This window comes from Cavia porcellus, unplaced genomic scaffold (assembly GCF_034190915.1).
Source record: "Cavia porcellus strain 051 isolate PalLab524CR breed Dunkin Hartley unplaced genomic scaffold, mCavPor4.1 scaffold_2, whole genome shotgun sequence".
NCBI classification, from domain to species: Eukaryota; Metazoa; Chordata; class Mammalia; order Rodentia; family Caviidae; genus Cavia; species Cavia porcellus.
In genome coordinates, this window is record NW_026947485.1 from 61,495,586 (window position 1) to 61,521,107 (window position 25,522).

General features: G+C 38.7%; 1 protein-coding gene across 2 annotated transcripts in view; it reads left to right on the forward strand.

Annotated features, from left to right (window-relative positions):
* Positions 1-24,818, forward strand: part of Slc25a13 (solute carrier family 25 member 13) — a 169,296-nt gene extending 144,478 nt beyond the window's left edge. For both annotated transcript variants that reach the window (XM_003475007.5, XM_063242420.1), the window contains 4 exons: positions 15,872-16,010; positions 23,029-23,187; positions 23,309-23,399; positions 23,669-24,818. In XM_003475007.5, coding sequence (XP_003475055.3) covers positions 15,872-16,010; positions 23,029-23,187; positions 23,309-23,399; positions 23,669-23,864 — 585 coding nt within the window. In that variant the 3' untranslated portion in view covers positions 23,865-24,818. The remainder of the gene's footprint in view (positions 1-15,871; positions 16,011-23,028; positions 23,188-23,308; positions 23,400-23,668) is intronic.
* The last annotated feature ends 704 nt before the right edge of the window (positions 24,819-25,522 follow it).

The following is a 25,522-nucleotide window of genomic DNA, read 5'->3' on the forward strand; positions in this document are numbered from 1 at the left end:
TGTGTCCTATGGCAATGACTGTTATTGAAATGTCTTGGTGGATAAAGTGGTAAAAACTTGCTTGCTGATACAGACACAGACTGTTAAACTATCTGCAGATGAGGCAAGACAGACATAGTGCTTTTCATCTTCACATTATTTTACGATTTTAATCCTCTTTAACACTGCTTGGAAGTAGTTGGTATCCTGATTTTGTAGCTGGGTGAGCAGAGGCTGCCAACCATGGTATTTGAGCTGAAACTGAGGTTCAGATGTTGCTTGTTTCCACTTTTGTGCTAAAATTGCTTTCTTGAAATGAGCAGGATTGCTCAAGTTTGAGCAAGAGCACTCTACCATATAGAGTTAGTTTAATTACTAGTTTAGTGGTTTAATCTAGTTCAGAGGCATTCCACAGGGCTTGGCGCTGCTGTGCAACATGGTGTTTTGGGTACATTGATAACTATCAATTGAAGTCACTAGTGCTTTGAGCTGGAAACTTGGTTTCATTGTAAGAAAGTGATTCCATAGTCTCTGCCTTCTCCTGGCCATCCTTAGCAGCTAATGTGGCAGAACCTGTGAGTCCATTCCAGACTACACCTCTCTGGTATAGATGTCTCTCAGGAGACTGGCTCAAAGGACCACCTCAGGTAGTCAGCCTTGCTTGTCCTATGAACCTAGTCTCCAAGCTCACCCCACCTTAACCTACCCCAACCTACCTCACCCTTCCAAGATCCAAAATTATTCTAGCAGAGTTAGGGAGCATCTCAGCTTTGGCTTTCTTTACTAGGTAGTTTCGTGTGTTTTTATTTCAGGATAATGCTTTTTAGAAATAAAATGCTTCTTTGTTGACTGCAGATGACCATGAGTAACCTAAAATTTTTAAGCCTGGTATGTGTCCTCTTGTGGTTTGTCAGGCTTTTAGTTGGACCAGGTAATCTTCTTTTTCCCTGGTTGCTTTTGTTTGGCACTGTTAACATTACAATGCAGAACCAGGAGGGGTGAGTGGATAGCTCTGTCTGTGTGTTTAGGCCTGCTGAGCTTAACTTTACCTAAATTTGACTTAACCAAGCTTTCTATTTTTTCCTTGAATTGACTTGCAAAAACATGACTATTCTGTGACTTTCTGGTAAATGGCAATTAAAATACTTGCTTTAGAAATACATTTGCAACTAAAAAACAAAGTGTATATGGTAAACATTTCACATTCCTGAAGTTAGAATAGCTTAGAGTAGATTTAGTGAACTATGTAAACAAAACTGTCCCTGTGGTAACATTTAGAGGGAGATAGTTGCTGTGCACAGGAGATGAGATATATGAATGAAGTAAAAGCAGATAGCTGATTGCCTGTGAGTTACTTGAATATAATGTTGTTAAGAAATCTACAGCATATAATACTTTTCTGAAGGTTATATGAGGATGAGCCTAGAGATGTAGTTCAGTGATAAAACATTTGCCTAGCATGTACAAGGCCCTGGATTTAATGCACAGGAGCACAAAGAACATTTTTTAATACATAAAATATATGTGAGAAAATAATTCTTTCTCTAGGCAACTTTTATTGTGAGAGCCCTTGGGACATGAATTAAATCAAATAAATTTTGTCACAAAGAACAAAGTTGTGTACAACTAGTTTTGAATGTTACCTCTTCCATAGGAACCATCAGTCAGCTTGTAAAACTTGTTATTTAACATTATGTGGCAGCACAGCTAATAGCACTCAAAACATGCTTCTTTGGGATGCAGTGGAAGAATTTGTATCTCTTTTTGAAGACAAAAAAAAAGATCACTAAGCAATGACAGCTAGGGTCCATCAAACATTGTTGAATACAGGTTTTGAATTCTGTAATCACAAATTAAACATCGTCCCTTACTGGAAGCTTGCTTAGAAATATGAGCTCTGTCTGCTCTACTTTATCAAAGGCATTCATCCCAGTACATTTGACAGGGTAATTCAAATATATTTTTCACCCATGTCCGTAAATGCATGTCTATGTTTATGCATTGGTTTTACACAAATGAGCCATTGGAGCTGTTGTCCATGCATTGTGAAAATAAGTAATGATATATGAATGCATTCTTGTTTACTCTGCTGGTTAGCTCAGTTTTGATTTTTAATTTCAAAAAATACAAGTTGATGCTTCAAATATCAAAAAATTCAGAAAGATATATGAAAGAAAATATTTTTCTTTGTCTCCTCATCTTCAAAGAATAAACACTGATTTAAGTTTTTATATAGCCTTGAAAAGAATTCTTTCTACTTATGTCAGCATTTATCTATCTTTTCTTTATGCATGTCTCATATTGTACCAATATCATCATAGCATGTATTTTTTTAAAAACAGTGTTTTAAGTACATTATGTCTTAAGGCTCTTCCCCCTTTTTGTTGTTGTTTTGTTTTGGTTTGGTTTTTTTTTGGTACCAGTAATTGAACTCATGACCTCATACTTGCCAGGTAGGCACTGTGCCACTGAGCTATATCCCCAGCCCTCTTCCCTCACCACTGAAATGACCTGTATACAATCTTAAAGGTCTTTTTTTATTTGTTTCGAGCTTTTTTGCAGTACTGGCACAAAACATTTTTTAACCATTTTGCTACTCATGAGTATTTGGTTTTTTTCTAGAACTGCCTGGGCTGTTAGCAGGTGGCTGTGTACAACCAAGGTGCTGTTTGTGCTTTATGTAGAAAAAGTCAGCCATCCAGAAAATAAATATGTGACATTGTGCCATGCTAAGGACCTTGAAGAAACAAAAGACAAGTGATGGAGGAGGGCCAAAGTAGGATACAGTACACTGTGCTAGGCTGGGTGGGGGAGGCTTTTGGAATAAGGTATATAAGCAGAAACCAGAGGAAACAAGAATCTAATGGACCTTACAGAAAACATTCCTGGATGGAAAACCTTCTGCCAGCTTTCTCTTTCTGTTAGATTAGAAAAACTGTTAGACTGTTGGCCCTTCCTTGCCTCTTCGCACTGTGTTTTTTATCACCGTCCTACCTATTCGGCTATCCTAGCTGCCTTTCCTTCTTCAAGCATTCCAGGCTATTCCCTCTTACTGCAAAGCTCTTGCTGGAAATTTCCTATCTCTGCTCAACAGACCCCTCTTAAGAAGCCAGCCAGGCGTTTACTATCAAGAATCCCCATATCAGTTCTCTGGGAGCATTTATCACCATTTGATGATTTTCTTTGTATAACTTGTCTCCCTTATCTTCTGTATACTTGATAGCAGAGGCCTGTCCGGAGGCTACATTTGTCACTGCTTCTAGTCATAAGTAGGCATCTGATAAAAATCTGTTGAGCACATGAATAAAAGTGAGGTATTTCTGTGTTATGAACAAAGAAATTCTAGTAGAGAAAGCAAGGGAATAGTGAATGATGTCCAGAAAAAATCATGATATTGGCAAAGTGGAGTATGAGAAGAGTAATTGTATGAAAACTCTCTTCCCAGTTTTAGAGTTTCCAATCTCTTTCACCCAGCAAACTCTGCCCTTGGTTCTGGCAATAGAAACGTAAATCGGTATGGTATGTACTGCCCCATCTCATGGGGACAGTTAACCAGTTGCCCAGATCCATAGAGTGCAGTGTATGTGTAGTCGAGAACTCTTGCCCCATAAGCACAGGGCCTTAAGGGAGGTGGAAGTAGCTCAGGGCAGAAAAGTCAGGAATGCTTTCCAAAGGAAGTGACCTCAAGTGAAGAATCATATGTAACTCACCATAAAGAAGGCAGAGACAAATGAATGTGACTGGGATTATATTTGAGAAACTGTAATTTTTACGTTAGTCTGGAGAATGCCAAGGAGCAAGGAGAGCAGCAATGAAGATAGATAGTGGGGATAGTGAGGGAGGGTGTGTGAAGAATTTAGGAGTTAGTCTTGCAAAGTCCTAAAAAGTAGCAGATAAAAGCAGATTAAAAGACCACTCCAAGATTTCTGATTTAAGCATTTGGTAGAATGATGGTAACAGCCTTTTAGAATTTCACAATATATGAGAAATCTTTAGAAGACCTTCTGTGTACTATTGTCTTTAGAACTGAGGAACAAGAGGTCTGAACACTGGTAAGTTATGACAGCTGGGTGATCTAGATAGGCAGAGGTAGGGCTGAGACAGACTTCCTGACTTCCTTTACAGTGTTTTCTTACCCTGAAAGTGTTGAAGGAAAGGCTAGAGCCTTGCACAAGGGCAGGTCCAGCAGCTTGGCAAGAGTTGTCTACATGTTTTAGCACAGTGCCCTAAGCACCTGCCTGGCAAGCACGAGGTTGTGAGTTTAATCCCCGGTGCCAAAAAAAAAAAAAAAAAAAAGTTATCTACATGAATGAGGTCTCCATGCTGTGGGAAACCAAGGATGGAACTAAGTCCCTGCAAAGTTTAGGTGGCTGAAATTACGGGTGCCCCAGGAAAAGAGCAGCAGCAGCCAGGAGAGAGCTGGAATGAATATCTTTGGGGAGGACAGTGGAGGAATAGACCTAAGGAAGGAGGAGTTGTATTATCAAATGCTGCAGAGACCAGGGAATGTGAGGAGGGCAAGAAAAGGTCTTTGTACTTAAAGATGGAGGCCAGTGGTTATCTTTAAGAAATGAATCTGAAGAGCATGATAGAAGCAGAAACTTACAGGAAGAAATATGAACAGTTATAAACCACCTAACCTGAAAGTTTAGTAGTGAAAAAAAGCAGCAACTGGAAGAAAAAGGAAAACGAGGGGAGTAGAGGTGGGATATTATTGTTTAAATTTATTTGTTTTTTGTAGTGCATAGTAGGCAAGTACTGTTACCACTAGGTCACATTCTCAGCCTGTTTTAATTTTTTTGAGAGAGCCATGCCTGTTTTTAGACAAAAAGTAAAAACAGTCACTAAAGACACAATACTCAGTGTGTGAGTTTGTGTGTGAGAGAGAGAGAGAGACAGAGAGATAATGTTTATTGAAGCCTGCTTTGTTGGACCCCATGCCTAAAGTTGTATATCCTTCTCAGCATTTAATCTTCACTGCAGCGAATGAGGCATTTCTTTTAAGTTGCAGCTGAAGAAAGGAAAACTTGCTAGGTTAGGTAATTTGTACAGGCTCATAGCTTCTAAGTGGCAAGGCGGGATTTCAAACTCAATCCCATCTGTCTTTGAAACTGGATGCATCATGTAAAGCTGCATTGAGCTAGGTAGGAGAGAATATATGGTGGTAATTTAGATTTCCAGGAAAACAGTAAATTTCTAAGGAATTTACTAAAATAATCCATGTAAAGCACATAGTTTACAACTTGGCACATAGTACATATGATGTACTAGTTTTTTTGTTTCTTTGGTGGTATTGGGGATTGATATGCTAGGCAGGTGCTCTGCCACTTAGCTATGTCCCCAGCCTTTGATTCACCATCTAATTAAGTTTCCCCGGGCCAGCCTCAGACTTGCAATCCTCTGCATCTCTTTACTGAGTACTACTGAAAACCTGGCATTATAAGCATATATCACCATGCCCACCTCTTATTAATTTTGGGTTGTAAATGTCAGCTGAGGGATATTTACAAAAATGTTTAGTGCCTTCCACCATGCACCAGGCCTAAGTAACTTCTGATTAACAGCATCCTCTGGGTTAGGCATTCTAGTTTGGACTTAGAAATAGCAAACTAAAAAGGAGATGCCTTAGTTGGGCATCCTGGCACACACTGTAATCCTAGCACACTGGGAGACTGGGTGGGGGGCGGAGGAGTGGTCACAGTTTTGAGCCCAGCTTTAGTGACTTGCTAAAACCTGTATCACAATAAAATGGGAAGGGGCTAGAGTGACAAAGATACATAAAACATCCCTACTTTCAAAATACTTCTTATTGAAAGAATGTGACCATTATCAGTCTAGTACCATAGAATTCTTTAAAATGTTTAACAGAAAATTTAGATACAAAAGGGTATCAAATGATAAAGTGTTACTTTCACAGCTTCAAGCTTCAGATACCTTCAGATAGCTTTCAAGAGGCAAACCTTTTTATAAGGTAGTTTCTGTTCTGTTATCATTTGTTTTTTCTTATTTTTGCTACATATCCACAGGATTAGTTTTAAGACAGAATTTTTCATTTTATGTAAATAGAGTATAATATGCTATTCTTCATGTTAACAAGTATATAAATTGATAGTTAACTCATCGTTCATAGGGTTCTCTAAATAAATGGATTTTCTAGAAGTGCTGGATATGTTTGGATTTCTCCTAAGCCATTCTTAAACACTCTTTGGTTTCTAAATTTGACCAATGTGTACACTTTTTAAAAGATGACCTGCTTAAGAAATATTAACTCACTATAAAATTAAAGAAACAATTATGGACCACATAGGGCATGATCAACTTAGAAAACTTGTATGAACTTATTTAATAGTATGAAGCATTCACTAAATAAAAGATTGACTCAACCTAATAACTGTTGAGTTCTATTGATTCAGTGTGAAACCACATAGAAGTCGTTTTTCAGCTTCTAGTTAAAGAAGGTATTATCTATCTCTCTGGCCCAGTAGGACAGTGCTATTCACTAGTTGCCATCTTCTTTTATTGAAAAAGGTTTTATTGAAAACCTTGCATGAGGCTGTTAATCATTGTTATTAAGTTTATGTTATTTATATTTTATGGATGAAGAAACTGAGATAAGAAATTCTAAGAACCCAGCCTAATGTCACATAGAAGTTAAGTGGTGAAGGGATGATCTGGGCCCAGGTCTCTGATTGGAAAGCCTGGATTCTTATTCTTGCAATATACTGTCTGGGCTACAAAGTGGCAGAATTCAGATACATACACACAGTTAAGATGATATATTTTTTATGTATTTGTTTGAGTGCAGTGTACTTCTCTATCTAGGAAGGTCTCCTCTTTAAGGAGAGTTCACAGGCTGACATGTAAACTGTTGAGTCATAGCTAAAATATTGATTAGCCATAATTCTTGATGATTGGAGAAATGGCCTGCGCTGACTGTACTGAAGAGGTTGAAATGTAGTGTTCTACATCTAGAAGAAGAAAAGCAAAAATTGTTGAGGGACATTCATTACATTTGTAACCATGATGTGTTTTGAAGGAGACAGTGTCAGGAGCAACAATTTGAGCATGTCTTCCATGTGGCAGAAGTTCTTTCCATGGGCAAACCAGATACTTAAACTGATCATCCAGTTAGAACAGCTAAAAATACTAGACAATTTTGTAAAAAGTCTTCTCAACAATGTATGTTAGCAAAGAAAGATTACCAAGTCTAAAATTGGATGAATTCAGCAGAACTGTAAAATGACTATTTACTTAAATTTGAGCATTAATTCTAAAAAGAACAGGGCCAAGATTAAGGTGTATCAGACAAAGCACATAAGTCTCAAAACTGAAGGAGGTATTTACCTTTAATTGCAAACCCTGTCCATGCACAGCCTCAACAATAAAGCCTGGTTAACATTTCTACCTTGGCACCACTCTTGTTCTGCCCTATTCCCGTCCTAAAGATTCTTCCTGAGAAAGCTGTAGTTTCAAAGAGCTACACCCTCGGTGGGAGAGTGAAAGAACAATTCTCCCTTTTCCTCTAGACTGCAAAGAAAGTCGCCCTGCTTCTTAGAGGAAGCAGGAGGAGGAGGAGGAGCAGGTGGAGGAAGTAGAAGGAGCCTGAGAGGAAACCCTCCTCTAAAAACCAGGGGTTCTAGGCTGATCTCACTGAGTTTGTCAGGATGTTTATTGTATTTCTTTGATGATAAGAGAAGCTCCCTGGTGGGAGTTTATGTTTAAATAATCTTGAATTGGCAGCAGTCCTGCGTACCTGAAAGGGTTAAACACACTTCCTTCCTACAGCAGCCCACCTTCAGCCACATGTCAAAGAATTCTCGCAGATGAATTTTCCAAGGAAAATGATAATTCACAGTAAGAAATCTCAAGTTACACAAAGAAATAAGGCACTTGAAGTGATAACAGAAACAAAAAGAAGCATTTTACACTTATTAGGCCTTAAAATTTTAAATTATCAGGGAAAATGAGTGTTGTTAATTTGTGTTAAAAATTAACAAGTATAAAAGTATAATTAAAATTTTAAATTCACCAGATTGCTTTAATATCAGAAGAGAGAATTAATAAGCTGGAGATTTAAAAAAAAAAAAAAAAAAAGAAAGTATCCGGAAAACATTTCTAAGAGATAAATAAGATGTGGAGAAAAGTATAAAATAGTCTGATAGCCAGATGTGGTGGCACACTCCTGTAATCCCAGCACTCGGGAGCTAGGCAGGAGGATCGTTGCAAGTTGGAGATCAGCCTGGACTACAAAGTGTGCCCAAGGCCAGTCTGAACCACATAACAAGACCCTGTCTCAAAACTGCCAAAAAAGAAAAAAGTCTGGTAAGTGTGAAGGAAAAGAGAGAAACATTTGTGACTGAACGTTTTTTAGTACTAATGAAAACTTTTAACCCACAGACTCAAGAAGTACAATAGGTCACAAGTGTGGAATAGATTAAAATAACCCAGACTAGGCACATCACAATAAAGCTGCTGACCATGAAAGCTAAAGAGAAAGTCTTGAATGGCTAGGTCTTCATAGAGGCAAGAATTGCACTGACAGCTAACTGAGAATTGGAATAAGGGAAGCAAGAAGACAGTTGAATGATGACTTCAGTCTATGACGAAATAATTTTTCAGACTAGAATTGTATACCCTATGAAATTATTTTAGAAACAAGGATAAAATAGACCTTTGGGGAAAGACTTGGTTGGTTGTTTGGTTGTTTGGTTGGTTGGTTGGTTTTGATACAAGCTCTTGCAGTTTTCCAGGCTTACCTTGAAATCACTAAGTAGCCCAGAAAGGGCTCACTTACATTCTTCTGCCTCAGCCTCTGATAGCTGGTATTACAGGCATACACCACCTTGCTTGACAAGACATTTTTTAGAGTGGCAAAACTTGGAAAGTGTAGCCCCAAAAAAGCCTTTAAAAAAGAGAATTATAGAATGTATTTTAAGTAAAAAATAATTATTTCAGGTGTATACGTAGATGTATAAAAGAAATGAAAAAGAGTGGTAAATGTTTCTAAGTAGCATTATTCCAATTAATGTGTTTATTATTATACATACTTGTTAAGCTAAAATTAAAACTCATAATGACATATGGGATTTGTTTTCAGTACTCTAAAGAACATGTATTATATAGGAAAAATAAGAAGATAACAAATATTATAATAAATTAAGTAAGCATGTTAAAATTCCAGAGTAGACATCGAGACTAGAAATAGACATTGCAGTTGATGATGTAGGTAATTCAGAGGAAGAAGGAAAAAAAACAAAAATTTTAAAAACGTACAAAAAAAAATGGGACACATACAGATTAGCTTTGTGAAGGTAACATGACAGGCAGCTCAGAAACAAAAATTCCATGTAAAAATTTCTATGCCACTTCTAGAATTTCCATCTAAGAGATAACATCATTGATGGCAAAACAGTGGACAGTAGGAGAACGGTAGAGAACGAGGGCTGGCAAAATAGCATCTCCTAAAAGATAATTAGAGTTGCAGACTCTAGAGTTGCAGATAACTAGAGTGATTTACAATGAAATTGAGAAACGAGTATTCTAAAACCAAATAATAGGCACTCACATTTCATTTTCAAATTGAAGTCTTATGGAAGTTTGCTGATAGCATGTCTTCAATTGTTGGCTCTCTTTCTTAGTTTTAACACCAGCTGCAATCATAGTAACAGGTCTTAGCACTAGTGACGGTTCTCAGCAAGATGCTGAAACTCACTTGAAAGTCACAGCCAGTTAGTAATACCTGTGCCTTGGGTGGTCAGGAGACCTGCTCCCAGTCTGTGTTCCTAAGGGTTAACTCACTTGAGAGAAGCAAGAGGAATGCTGAGGGATCAAGACATGACATGTTGCCCATTGTTTGTAGCTCTAGGATCAAAATATACAATTAAACATGCCAAATAAATTCTAAACCTGTAAGGCAGAAAAGGAGAGGTGGCTCTGACGACAGGTGCCAGGAGCATTAAATAACCTTCGCAGACAAGGTGCACCACTGTGTCCTGCAGGCTGCAGGCTCCCCAGTCTGGCATTTTCCTCCGTGGCAGACAATGTGTATTCACTGCTGGAGTCTCTGTTAAGCCTCTGTCTCCCAGACCTGCTGGCTCCTGGTGCCCAGCCCAGCACAGAGGTGCCTTTGTAAGTGTAATTACCTTTCCCTGTATTAGAAATAGTCTGTTTAGAGCTGTGTTTGCAGGTACTGGTAGAATAAGCAGGAATTAGCATCCTAAAAGACTGCCCTAGCCCTGACTTCTGCATCAGCACCATTCTTCAAAACTGGCTTTTCTTTTCTTTCTTTTTTCTAACAGGATTGATTGGGCAGGTGTTACTGTGTGTCAGCCAGGACTAAAGTTTAAGGGGGAAAAAAGGCATCAGAGAATTGAGACAGCTATGCGTGTGTGTGTGTGTGTGTGTGTGTGTGTGTGTGTGTGTGTGTGTGTGTGACACACAGACAGATAGAAATCCTATTTGTTGTCTCTTGATAATCACAAGCTAGGAGTACTACCACAGGGAACTCAAGTGAATGATTCCAGTAACCTAAGAATTAAAGCTCCCATGGATTTTTAGCACAGTGTCTACATCAAAAAGGCAGGAGAAGCCAAGTGAATGATTCTTCTGCCATGACAACACGGTGGCCAGAGTCTCTGGGCCTCGCTGGCTGTGTGAGTTGTGGATTGGTGACTGGGAAGCGCTGTGAGGTCTTGCCCTAAAGAGGTTTTCCTGGACTTCATGCAAATGATGATGTGGGTGGGAGAACCCTACAGAACTGGAGTACAGCCTGGGTTGGCCTGAGATTGCTTCCATAGAGTCTGCCCAGAGATGCTTTTTATTGTTCCTGTTGGTATATTAGCCTTGCATTAAAAAAGAAAAATAATAATAATTTCTGCCCTTGGGGGAAGAGAACTTTAGTAAATAGTAAGAGATTAGAGGGTTGTATTCTGCATTTATTAATTTTCTCCAAATGATTTTACTGTGTACAAAGGACATGAAGGGACTGCTAGAGAACGTCTAAGGGCAGGGATGGTCAGAGAACCGGTAAAATCAGGCACAAAGAGACTTAAGACCAGGCAGTATAGGGCAGGAAGATCTAAAGATGCATGTTAAATGGCACACACTCTGACTTCTTAATTTTTTTTTAATGACCAGAGTAATTATATCTGTGTTGCCAAGGCAGACTGTAGCATAGCCCAGAATGTGTCCCTTCATTCCAAAGGTACTTATTCAAAATGGCTGATCACTTAGGAAAAATTCTACCCAGGCAAGTAGAATTCAGGTCAGACAGGTTTATGTTTTTGATGTAGGACTGGAGAATGGGTGTTCAGGCACCAAGTGAAAGATTTATCAAGGAATGGAGAGAAACAGTTTTACCCTTAGAACTTTAAAAGCCTTTTTAACATCCTGCTTCCTTTTTCATTGTGTGGGAGCACAACAGGTCAGGGATTGCCTAAGGCGGCCTTGCAAATTGGCACCTGCCTTTGTGCTTCAAACCTGAAAGAAGAGGTGTAGAAAAGGAGGCCAGGGAAATTTAATAAGACTGCCTTTTCTCCAGCCCTTCTCAAAGTTAGCTTTCCATGGGGGTTGAGCTTTGATGCCTGGGGTGTAGGAAAGGAAAGGCTACCTCCAGAGCCAGCTGCGGTTATTCACTGCCCTGAGACACCTGAGCAGGTGCTGGACTGGGGGACAACAGAGCCTCCCTGATCTCATTTTCCCTCCACTCGGAGTGAGTACTGTCCACCGAACTTTCACAGTACCTTATTTTTTCTGAAAATTCCCGTCCCTCCACTCCCCTGAAGAAAAAGGCCTTTGGTGATTTTGACAAGTAAGGAATGTTTCCAGCTCTTCACACAGTACACCACAACAGAGGGAAATATCTGTCAGCTGCTTTTCCTGTGATTGAAGATGGAAGCTGATCCACAAGTTCGCTTTCTTCATGACTTTCCCATTTTTTGCTTTTCCTTGGGTAGTCAGGAACTTAAGACCTCTTACATAGCCTGGAAGTTTGCTTTGATTTTCATTTTATTTGACCACATTGCCTAATTCTACACAGGGAAAAATGAAACATATTCCGCCCTCTTTGTACTTGTGTTCACAGTGCAGCTCCATCTTTTCCCCAGGCTTATGCTGTCTCCTTTGTGTATATGACTTCCGATGAAGCCATTTCTTCTGTCATCTAGAATTGTTTTCAAACCTCTCTTGGGTCTCATACCTCTTATTGGGCAGTCCTCACTTGACTTACTGTAGTGATCTCAGGATAGAAAGGAAAGGGTCTCATGGTGGGACACTGAAGGCTTTTTCTTAGACAACTTCTTCCTGTGCTTTTACTCTGCTTGAGTCTCAAGAGTGTTTCTACTTTCAGGTCTAGTCTTCTCACACGTGACCTTCTGATCATATTGAAGCCACATAGCATAAGAATCTCAATCTCTCCTTTTTTTTTTTTTTTCCTTTCTTTCCTCCCAACTTATGAGAAAACTAGTATTTTCTCACAAGCTTTATTATATCCCTAGTAAATAATAAATCCTTGTTTGGAAAACTGAAGGCTTTGTTTTGTTTTCTAATTTTTTTAAAGAAATAATTGATTGTCATTGTAGAAATTGACAGCATACAGTATTCCAAAGTCTCTTTTGTCTTTTTTTACTTTTTTTTCCCCTCTGTGGGAATCGGCAAGATAAAATCAATATCATCAGCCAAGTTTCTTAAGACCCAGCCAATAGCCAGAGATTTTGCTAAGTGCTTTATAAATTAAACGAGACAATAGTTCCAGATACCTGGTTGCCTGTAATCTGTTGGACAACACTGACATGGGTACATAAAAGCATGCAGGAAACTCAGACCTAGTTCAAGTTAGTGTGGACAGTCTGGAGCCATGTGGCATCTACCCTTCATTTTATAAGGTCTCATTGGAAGTAGTAGTTCTAAGGGTTTAAATGAATGAAGAGGTGGTAACTTAAGAGGTTAGCGTTCTCACTTTAACAATATCAGAGATGCTCAGTGATAGGTGGAACTTAATTGGTCAGATGAGTGGGACATTCATAGCTTTGTGACTCATCAGGCTTACCAGGGAGAGGAAACTGGGAAAATGAAGTCATTACAAACTTTGACAAGGATGAGAACATTGGATTTGATACATATAATACCCTAAGACCAAAGAGGGCAGTAAGTTTTTGAAAAAAGCAGAAAAGAATTGTAGGCAGTATGACTAAAGAACAAAGCAGATGTTAGATCATGCCCAGCCGAAGCAGAATTCAAAATTCATAGGCTCTGAATTTAAGGAGAAGAAGGACTTCTCCATCATGGTCTCAGGCCGGGATGGTTGCTAACATTTATGGGCTGCATTAGAATGTTTACTTGCAGTAGTTCTTTATGACTGAAGAAAATGATGAGCCCAGATAAAAATATTTTATAATGAGAGAAAACCTTAAAAAAAAAAAAAAAAAAAAAAAAAAAATATATATATATATATATATATATATATATATATATATAACAAATGAGGCAAGCAGATTGACATCTTGCTGTAAAATGCAAATGTTGGGAAATACAGTTAAAAATAAAAACTAATGACTATAGTAAGAAGCACAGTTAGGCCAGACAGCATGGTGGTTTGAGCCTATAATCCCAGCACTCCAGAGGGTGAGGTGGGAGGATCATCCTAAGTTCAAGGCCAGCCAGGGCTACATAGTAAATTTTGGTCTCAAAAGATCAAAACAAAACAAAACAACAACAAAAAAACACCTCACACACACAACTTGTGCAAAGAACAACACCAGCCTAAAAATTTGCTACAAATGGCTTGTTTAGAAAGTTGATAATGGGGCTGGGGATTTAGCTCAGCGGCATAAGCGCCTGCCCTGCAAGCAGGCAGTCATGAATTTGATCCCTGGTACCGATAAAAACGGAAAAGACAAAAAAAAAAAAAAAATAAGTTGGTAATACGGTGATCATGCTTTTTACTATAGTAAGAGAGCCAGACAGGAATATTTAACTGATCTTTATTTAAATTGGTCAATGATGACGAACCTATGGCAGTCATGTTTTTCTTTTAAGACAAAAGATACTAATATATGAGTTGAATTTTCTAAACTGAAACCCTAGCATTCAGGTATAATTGGAGTGTTAGCCCTTTGAGATAAATAAGTGTGTTTGGGCTGCAGTTTGGACCCTCATCTCTGAAGGATTCATCCTCACTGAGTTATTTGATACCTAGTTTGAATGTCTTCTGGGTAGAGTCTTTATGTGGACAAATATCAAGGAGAACTTACAGGAAGCCTTGAAGGCAAAAAGGGAAGAGTAGAATTCAAATAAGAAACTGAACTATAGCATTGTTAACTGCACAGATCACAGCTTTCTAGAAAACTAATCATATACAGTACAGCTCATACACAGTTGATAGGTTAATTGTCCCAGACATTGGTCTGCACATGTGTAAACTAAGGAGCTTAGAGGTGATGGTTACTATGGTTCTAAGCAGGGTTGGGCCTGGTTAGTGCTTAGCTGGTTCTTAAGTTGAATTAAACATTTAGAAGTTTGGAGTGAACAAGATACAGATGCATGGGCTAAGAGGCCACATGCAAAATGGTTGGGCCTTTTTTAAGTACCTCTGTGTGGCATGAATGGGTGAGTAGCCAGCGTGACAGAATCTAGATTCCAAGCACTTGTCCTGTTTGAGGGATGAGCCAAACTAGGATTAAATTTAATAGGCTTAAGTAAAAAGCCTGAACTTCTGTTTCTTGTGTAGAACAGTTAAGTTGCAGTACACCTGGGTTAATAATAGTCAATATGAAATAGACTAAGTGTTTTTTAAACTGAAATTTCACATAGAGTTGAAGGGAAATGTGAATGTCAGAAGAAACCAGCACTACAGTAACAGATGTGTGGGGTTAAGGCGCTTTGACAGACTGAAGCCATTATCAGGCAGAAATACCCAAGATCCAGCTTACTAGACCTCAGTAAATGCTGTTTCCACGTGGCTAGTTCTATCGAATTTGTATATATTCTTTATAATCTTTTGGGATTCTCTGTATTTGGTGGAAATTTTAGATATTAGAAATCTGTGAAAGAGATGGCATTAAATCATTAAGTGTTGAAAAGTGGTAATTTTCTTCCTGCTCAGCCTACCCAAAACACAATATATGTGTTGTGGTTTTAATCATAATAGTATATCATATTTCTGGGTACTCATCAATTTCTCAGGGCCTCTGTGTGGCATTATTTTGGCACCAGAAATTATTTTATGAAGAGTTTGCTATAGTTCTTAAACATGTCGAAATTATTGTAAATATTTTATGACTTTAGGGCAGGCATTTATCAATGCTTTATGTACCTAGGACAATAAGTATGTGAATAAATTTAGGCAATGCCATGAACTCCCTGAAAAGATACATAATTGTTTTTGTATGTGTAATATTTTCTGGGAAAGATTCCAGCACTTTCATTACATTCTCAAATAATACAAAAATGGGGCCCCTTTCCCCTCTGCATAATTTGTTTACTTCCTCGTGTGTAAACTAAGAGACTTCTTCAGTTTTACCTTCTGTTATCTGTTGAGACCAGTAAACAGATTTCTTTGAAAATACGAATGACTTGCCAACAACATGGACTCGAAATGATGTCAAGGCAGAGTTGCAAAAGCGTTGTAATTCACATCTTAGCATTAGAATGAATGAGAAGACCTTTCTCCCACTTCCTCACACCATACAACAAAATTAACTTTATTTTTAAAAGGAAGATTCAGACTTCTTACTTACAGAATTTGGATTATTTTTTTACTGTGCCCCTTTGAGTTTGTGAGTACAAATTTGGTCTTTTCCAGGAATATTTTGTTCTGAGGTGAGTTCCAAAGAAGGTTGATCATCTCAATGGGATATGTGTTTCATGTGGTTTTTCTTCCTTTGCAAATGCACAGGGTGCCAAAGCATGCTTTCTGCGGGACATTCCTTTCTCAGCCATCTACTTCCCATGTTATGCTCATGTGAAGGCTTCTTTTGCAAATGAAGATGGGCAGATTAGCCCTGGAAGCCTGCTGTTAGCGGGGGCCATAGCTGGTGAGTGTCCTGCATGGAAATCTGTTCCTTCCCCATTGGCCATCCACAAACTCCACTGTGCCCAGCCTCCAGCCCCACAGTATGCTACAACACTGGAAATTTTTGCTGATGGTTTTTGATAGGGTACCTATAAGTTGGTTACAGATTACTTCAACCAAGTAGTGAAAAGTAAAGGTATGAGTTATTGAGGCACATTCACTACTGGACAAATTTAATTTCTTAACTGGTAAAAAGAGCTCATTAGTTACTGGTTCAGTTCATGGTCTATAGATCACAATTCATGTCTCATTGTATTGCACAATTTCCCTTCGTAGCATCACAATGATAATGCAACAAGTTTTTGAAAATCAGAAAACTTCTGTTTTAAAGGTATCTAAATAAAATATTGCATCCAGGATTATCAGCTTATAAATCTTCACCTCCTGGCAGCAAGCTTCCCCAGAGCAGGATGAGAGGGAGAGAGGAAGTCGCAGGTGGGGTGAAAGGAGTCAAGCAAAGGAGGGAGGGAGCAGAAGAGAGAGAAAAACCATACTTAATCCTGAGCATTTCTTTTCATATTAGTATCCATCGCCCCATCGCCCCTTCCCATTAAACAGTGGGAAAGTATAGGTCATAATTTGTCATACTGCTTTTTTTTTCCTCAAAGAATGGATTAGCTACAAACTAGCAGGCCTTGTAAATTCTATATGTTGTTAACAAGTAATAAGCAGCATTCTTAGCAGATAGCAGAATCTAATGACCACCTTTATCATTAAAAGTCAGGGATAAGAAAGACAGGATATCTCCTTTCTCTCTCATCTTTCTTTTTCAGCCTTGTTTTGGAATTGTTAGGCCATGTGGTAAAATACAAAAACAGGTAATAAGCATAAATATTAGAAAAGTAGAACTGATGCTGCCATTATTTACAAATCATCGTTTACCTGAAAATTCAAGGTATACTGCCAAAAATATATTTGAATGAATATTACTTGTTAGTTAGTAATGTATTTTGTTGAGATAAACTTTTAAAACTCTGAACGTGGAGGCAAGCAGTTAGCCAATACCCCAGAGGAAACCTCAGTAGGCTGCTGAGTGCTGAGCCGGGTGAAGCTGAATGGGCCAGGCCTGTGTGCTGGTTCTGGCCGGGCCATGCTGTTGGGAGTGCAGAGAGCCCAGTGTGTACCACACCCATGGCAGCCGAGGGAGGACAACGGTGGGCCCTCAGAGATGGCATGGCCAGCACCCTGGAGCCTAGGAAGCACACCCCAGGGCTCTGCAGGGAAAAAGCCTGTCTCAAAACAAAAGAAACCTCAGCAACTCCAGTGAACAGTGGTGACCACTAACATACTCATTATAAAGCACAACATAGTCTCACAACTGTTTGCAGATACTCCATATTCAAATCAGTTCCTTCCACAGAATGTGTACATATTTTGTTGTTATTGTTGAACAACCCTATTATAAACAAGGTAGATCTGTGATTAAATTAATGTGATCGTGTATTTTGATAATGATTTTGCTTATCTGATAAATACTGACACCAATGAAAATTTATTTGTCTTGAGAAAAATTTCTTTAGGAATATGCAGCTTTTTAGGAGAGGTGGTCATGAGTAACTCACTATTTAAAGAAGATTATTTGTTTGTTGTAAGATTTTTGTATCTAGTATTTTTTAAAATGTTTTAAACTAGCATTGGCTCTAAATACTGGAAACATCTACTCTGATATTTCACAGATAGAGCAAGGTTAACTAACACGTAAGTTTGTGTTCATTGCCCAGAGTGTTTCAGAAGGTGAGGACTGAAGCAGGGAGCCTAAAATTAAGAAGACAAATTCTAATTCTGTGTCATTAGCATGGTATTTTTAAATTAATGAATAGTATTTCAGTATGATTTACCCAAGCTGGGCGTGGTGGCACAATCCTGTAATCTTAGCACTTGGGAGACTGAGACCAGAGGATCACCTGAGTTTGAGGCCAGCCTGGGCTATGTAATGAGTTTATAGCCAGTGTGAACTACAGAGGGAGACCCTGTCTCAACAAACAAATAAAATCAACATGATTTGTGATAATACCACTACTGCTTTTTAGGTCTTATAGCATGGTCTGTTATACCGGTAATTTTTTTTTTAATCAGGGTGATAAGATACAAGAACAAGTCAAACTGTAGTTTGAAGTAGGGAGGGAAGGCTTGCCTTTTATTTAATTAGCTTAAACTAAATTTTACTCAGGAATATCTTTCACAGCTATTCATTGTATATTCATAGATATAGAAGAGTTATATGTATGTGATGGATTGTGTTGGTTACACAAACATTTTAAAAGGAACATAAAAGAAAAATTTTAAGCAAATAAAATTGACAGTGGTCAGTTGAAGAAAGAATAGTATGTGGATCAGGCAGTCCTAAGAACTAGAATAGGCTGGAGTGGCTCTCCTGCCACTGGCTGGGAGGGAGAGGGGAAATGATGTGCACAAAGCAGAACTGGGACTGAAGCAGCTGTTGTCAGGTTGGCTGCTTTGACTGACTGAAACTCAGCTATTTGTTATAAAAGAAAAGTCCTAAATTAGATTTTCAGTTTTTGTACATACTGGGTACTATTGCCATTCTTTACGAAGGACTCTGTGGGGCCTTCTGAATTGCAAATGTAGTTTGCTTTAACAAATTTCCCCTTCTGATCAATCTCTCAATTGTGAACAGATCTTTGGGCATTCACATTACTCTCCATCACCATCGTAAATGGACCCACAGTAGCATTCACAAGTTATATTTGGTCTCAGATCCCACTGTGCAATAATGGAGCAGTGGGTTTTGTGAGAGGGGAACAAGGAAACATTACATAGGAGAGAAGTACCACTGGTACATAGGTGTTAATGATGTGACCATAAAGTTTAAGATAATTTAAGTGCAATTCATCGATCCTTAAGAATAAAAAGTAGTAGAGCTATTGTATCAAGGTAATGAACTAAGCATATTCTTCTAAAGTACCTTACATGTCAGAAAATACATTTCTATAGTTCTTTATTGGCCCTCAGTGTATAGGAAACAGTACCATATTGACTGAGATGAAATTGGATGATGCCACAGCTCAAAACACTGGCAGGGAAAACTCCTACTGTGAGAACCAAATGATGAGATTCTGGGGTGGAGTGGAGGTACTAGGGGGAATTGTGAGTTAGCTCTTTTTGTGACAGGATGACTGACCTTGAGACTCTTCCCTGTCACCTGGAACTTCAGATAACACTTGCAGCTTAAAAGCTCAGTGCTGCAATGTTAATGAAAAGGAGGATGTCAAAAGGGCAGGTATGGGAACTAACCAAAAGCAGGGTAGGGCTTACAGTAATTTCTAGACCTTTACCACAGCTACAGAAAAGCATATACCATAATAGTTCTTCACTAGAGGAGGAGAAAATAAATTCTACCTGCAGTGTGAAGCCTTCCACATTTCATCATCTCAGAAGGCTTCTAGCCTGCCAGCCTCATTAGGCCATTGCACAGGCCCTCCTGCTCCACTCCGGAGACAGACCTGTGGGTACAGCTGACCTAGCATATGGTAGATGCCACCCACGATCAAACCTTCCCTTTGAATTTGTAAGCAGCCAGGGGTCCTCAGGAAGGAACAACAAGGTAAGCGAAATAAAGAATTACAGAGCAAACAGGCAATTCAGGGAACAGAAGGGTACTTTTAAGAACTGTAATTAGGGTCCTCAAGAGAGATTTGAAAGGAATAATCAGTAAGGAAGCTTTCCTTAAAATTAATGAAAGGATTGTGAAAATTAAAAATTCAAAGATAGTTCTGAATGATAGGGTTTTGTGATCAAAAACCAAACTAGACATCTGGACATTAAGGACATGGAAAAAATTTTAGAATATAGAACAAAACAATAATAGAAGAAAAATAAGAACTCAAGAGATACGTAGGATTAATGCAGGAGGTCTGACGCCCATCTGATAGGAGCTGCCTGGATACCTGCCAAGGAGGGGGCCATGACTGTTCCGGGTACATCAGCATTTAGGAGAGAGGACAGAACTTGTTTTTCACATACAAGGACTGCTGAGTCACCCCTCACAAACCTTCTGTGCAGCAAAAGGAAGAATATTTAGGAAGGAGGACAATGGGAAAACACATCAAATAAAAGTAAAATTTCTGAGTGGGCCTAAATAATTGCTGACTTGATATGTGTGTTTATTGTCCAGAAAGGTTTGAGGAGATGAATAAAGAAGGGATGGGAATGAAAGTGGCTGATGTCTTGTCATTGCTTGGAGAGGAGACAGATGCCAATGAGTTAAGCACCTGGCTGTGGATTCCTGTGTGATTGTGCCTTATTTAATACTTAGTCAAGAAAGGGTAGAGACCCAAAGGAAAGTAACTAGAAGGAAGGAAAATAGCATAATTCAGGACATCAGAAATAAGTCTAGTAACCTCAATAAACGGTAGTGAATGTAATGTTCTGCAGATATTTTGAAAGAAAATTTAGTCATCTAAAACTTGTTAAAAACAGCAACATAGAAAATTTGAAAGAGAACAGGTTGAAAAATATGTCCAAGGCATTAGCAACAGTAAGCAAACATGGGCATATTAATTTCAGACTAAGTGAAATTTGGGAGTTAAGAATAGCATTTAAAAGCACAGAGGCATATTTCGTGCTTAGTGAAATCGGATACAAAGATAGATCATCAGTGTCTGTAATTACCAATATAATGCTGTGTTAAAGATTTCAGCTTAAAGTTTGACAAGATCATGGTATTTTCACATTCCTAATAAGGAACTATATCATGCTACTCATAAAATACAACATATCTGGTGGTTATGTAGACAAGGATACAAAGAAGATTTGGAAAATTCTTAGCATTGACCTAAAATAAGTCTCTATTAACTTTTCAACTTTTAAACAGAGAAATATTATTTGTAAATACAACTAGATATTCATGAAAATTAAGAATGACTCGGGCCCCAAAACTGTATTTGCCAGTCACATTTTCTTCTTATTATGAATGATCTTATGCTGTCGCATTGCTGGTGCCCTTAAAGACTCGTGGTTGTTTTGACTGGCGGAGGAGCGTCCACATGGCTACTGTTGCAGAGGTGGTGGACACCAAAGGCTGCACATGTGTCTCTTCAAGACAGCTGCGGTGCCCTTCCTGCTGCAGGACCCAGACATTGTTCCCCATCTCCTAGCTTCCTCTTGCTGCCTGTCTTTAGTATTAGAGAAGTCTAAGGTCATGTCATCAGCATGATCTTAGCCTTGTGGAAGCCAGGAGAAACCAGGGAAATTCACTTAGATGTTGCCATTCTTGGCTCCGACAATCAACAGCTCTCAGGTGACCAACCTCCTCCTAGTTTCTGTCACTCCTAGCCACACTCTGGCACTGCCTGAGTTTCTCAGGCTAAAAGATCAACAAAGCCTCACACCAGAAATCTCCCTAGAGAGCCGTCTGCTGAGATATGGGAGCTGAGAATGATGGAGTTGTGCCCAGGTTGCTGTATATCCAGCACCCTCTGCAGCACAAGTCCTTTTCAGGCAACTCACTAAATAACTTACACATTTTTTTTTTTTCATTTTTATTCCAGTTCCTCATCTCCCAATACTTCTCTTTCGCTCCCTGAAAGGGAACTATTTTTGAAAACTACTCCAACAGAAGGAAACTTCTTACCCATTTTATTACTCTTGAGTCTTTCATTCATAGTTGAACTTGCCTGCCCATCGCTGTGAGGATTCTATTGCATATCTGAAACAGACTGCCTGCTAAACTCTGTAAACCAGGAAATAAAGCAAAATCAGCAGTGTGAGCACAGTGGGTTTCTAACCATTTTTCATGTTTCCTTCCATTATGTTGGAGGATAAATTCCTGGCTTGAAGTTAAAATAATTTCTGCAAACTGATAGAAAACTCAATGTGACTTACCAAACAAAGTATGAGATATAAAGTGAGCTTTTCACATGCAAAATTGTGGTGCATTTTATAATTGTTACTTAAGGTGACTATTTTGGGGAGCTGAGTAAAGATGGAACAGGGAGAAAGACTGATTTAATAATATAAATGTAAGCATGGAGTATGTAGATTAACCCAAACACACACACACACTCCACTCACAGTGTAACTTTAAAACTGTCTGTTAGAAGGATGAGATGTACCTAGGAGCCAGACCATGTTGGTTTGGACCGAAATTCTTACAGAATTATTAAGCCTTAAAAAAAGCAAAGGAGATTTATGCATCTGCATTTGACCAATTTGGTTTGGAATGGGTTCATAATGGAAAAGTAATAAAACCATAAGAGACAGTGTCTTCTGAGTACAGTCTCACTTTTAAAAAATCTAAACATGGGTCTGCCCCGTTTTGGATAGAATGACTGTAGAAAAATTTCCCATTGGTAATTTTGGGAGGAATTTTTGTTGTTGTTCCTGTTTCATTGATAATCAGCCAATACAAACTTTAAGACTTTTTTCAGATATTTTTCTAGATATACCATTCTTTGGAAAAAAGAACCTTGAACTGTTATGTGTGCCCCCCCATACACACACGTGTGTGCACACGCACACAGTGGTTATTTAGTTATTGGTAAATTCTTTCTTGTGAAAGGGGAAAGTCAGAGTTGGAGGTCAGGGTGGTGGATTCTGTGAGAAGGCACCTCCTGAGACTGCCAGCAAGCAGAAAGCCGTGAAGAGGAAACACAGAACAAGTTCACCTCTAGAGAGTCAGACCTAACTTTGCAGGATTCTGATTTCAACAGGAAAGCAAAAAACTATTTTAAAAAACCACTTCCTCCATTTATCCTCACCACTTGAAGTAGTAGTACTGATCAATAATTCCTTAATATTAAACATTTAAGAGTAGAAACATCGTGTGAAAGGGTGCCGGGAGAGCAGTGGAAGGCAGGTGTGCAGAACGGCATGGCTGCACTTCCCTGAGAAGACAAGGAAGTGGGCATTTTACTGCGCTGGCTGCTTCACTTTCTTCCCAAGACCAGAGTTGAAAGCACAGTTATTTTTATGTAGCACAAATGTGAGCAGACTGAGATGGTGTTACGTCTCTCCTACAGGCATGCCTGCGGCATCTTTAGTGACCCCTGCTGATGTTATCAAGACTAGATTACAGGTGGCTGCCCGGGCTGGCCAAACCACTTACAGCGGAGTGATAGACTGTTTCAGAAAGATACTTCGGGAAGAAGGACCAAAAGCCTTGTGGAAAGGAGCTGGTGGTATGGAAATAATTGGTTTTTAACTAATCCTATGGTATCAGCTAAATTTCTGGAGGGAAAAAAAGTAATGACATCTGTAATTCCAGTTTTTTTTTTTTTTTTTTTTTTTTTTTTTTTTAAGCTCGTGTATTTCGATCCTCACCCCAATTTGGCGTCACTTTGCTGACTTACGAATTGCTACAGCGATGGTTCTACATTGATTTTGGAGGAGTGTAAGTATCATGCTAATTATCTCCTGCTAAATTTCAGCTGTTTCTCATCCTCAGTTGCCATTGAGAAAAGCACAGCCATCTCCATCCAATGGTGAAATAGAAAAGATCTAGAAAAATTTACAAGGTCATTTCAAAGGAGAACATAACAGCTAGCTGAGTTCAGCAACTTCTTTATCGTGCATGTTGTAATAGTTTTGAGTGATATTTTTACCATTTAAAAAACAGAAAAACAATAAAAATGTACCCTAACTGGTTAACCCTTCTTGTAGCAAACCTGTTGGATCTGAGCCAGTTCCTAAATCCAGGATCATACTGCCTGCTCCTAATCCTGATCACGTTGGAGGCTACAAACTGGCAGTTGCAACATTCGCGGGGATTGAAAACAAATTTGGACTTTACCTACCTCTCTACAAGCCATCAGCATCTACCTCAAAAGCAGTCAGCAGGGAATCAAAGGAGGGCTGAACCCTGCACACAGCTATCAAGTGGTTGGCACTGCAGTAAGAGTACCTCATGCTGGATTGAAGCAAAGCTTCTCTCCTTTCCGGTTAATCTCATTTAAATTCATATCAAGGCTTTTTGTTAAGTGAAATCACTCATTATCTGTATGTTTTCCTAACCAAATCATTGTACAGTTATTCCTGATTATTCTTTGGACCTCTGCCTACAATCCTGTGTTTGTATCTGAATTCGCTGGAATTGGGTTGACCCTAACATGACTTGGGGGAAAGAGCAAGTCTGAACAGAAATTTAGGCTCCTCTTCTTGGGATAAGAGGATGAACTCAAGCAGACTGCATGGAGGCAATCATGGATCTTAAAGTGTTCCCGGTGTGTTTAAACTGTTAGGAAACCGGATGCATATTTATAAAAACAAAGAATACTGGAAGAAATGAGAAAAACTCAGAAATAGCCAGTTTTTATTCAAATTTTAAACATGCACAGATTTTGTCTCTGGATTATATTATGAAGCTTTTATGTGAAACATGTTTTTTATAATGAAAACCACATTGGAGATGTTTAGTAATCGTATGCTCTTACTAGTACAGAGACTACTAAGGAAAAAGTTTTAGCACTTTAAGGAAGTGCTTTTGGCGTTTTATTATACAGAGAAACTGAGATACAGCCCCTCTGTAAGATGTGCTAATTTTGTATACTCCTATGATGCACATGTGTCAATTATGGCCGGTTTTAATAAACACCATAGAAAAATGCGCATGACATATGGCTGGTGCCAAACCTAATCCCACCCTTCCCCAAATAACTGGCGTCCACTTGCTTTTAAAATCTACTTGTATCTTGAATCATGTAAGACAAATATATTCTAATGTAAGTTTTATTTAATTTGTGGTACCTTGCATAATGGACAGAGGCTTGTGTGTTTGTGAAGGTGGAAATAAACTATTTTTAAAGCTATTAAATTGCTCTTGAATTTATAAGATGGCAAATAACTGCAGTGATTGTCATTAATGGACTCTGTTCTATAGGCTGTGTTTGGGAGGATTGTATTCATATTGGCATGATCTTTCAAGATAATGTATACCTCATTTTTATAGCTCAGACTGAGTAAAAAAAATTACATTGAGCCTAGATAAGTACAGAGCTACAAGCTGACACTTCTAGTCACTGCTAGCACTTTTGACAGTTTTTAACACAATATTTACAATAATACAAAGTTTCATTGGAATTGGACATGAAAACTAGCATGGAATGGCATTTCCATTTTCAGGTCTGACTGTGGATTATACCAAGGCCTGTATCATCCTATCCAAATTTGCTAATATTTGGCTAGTACTGTACAATTTGGAAAAGCTCATCTTGATCAGGTCTGTCAACTACAGTCATGCTCCCAAAGAACCTACTAAATAATCTATTGGCAGTTTGTATGAGTGAACATTCTGTCTCCATACCTCTCTGCCATGGAAGATAGCCATTTCTCCATCTGCACTTCTGCAGGCACTTCTGTGCTTCTCAGATTTCAAAACTAGGAAGAATATGTATCCTCTGTGTGTGTGTGTGTGTGTGTGTGTGTGTGTGTGTATGTGTGTGTGTGTGTGTTTGTGTGTACTTGAAGAGATTTGTTACTTTCACCAGAAATAGAACAGATACCTACATGGCCCCTTCC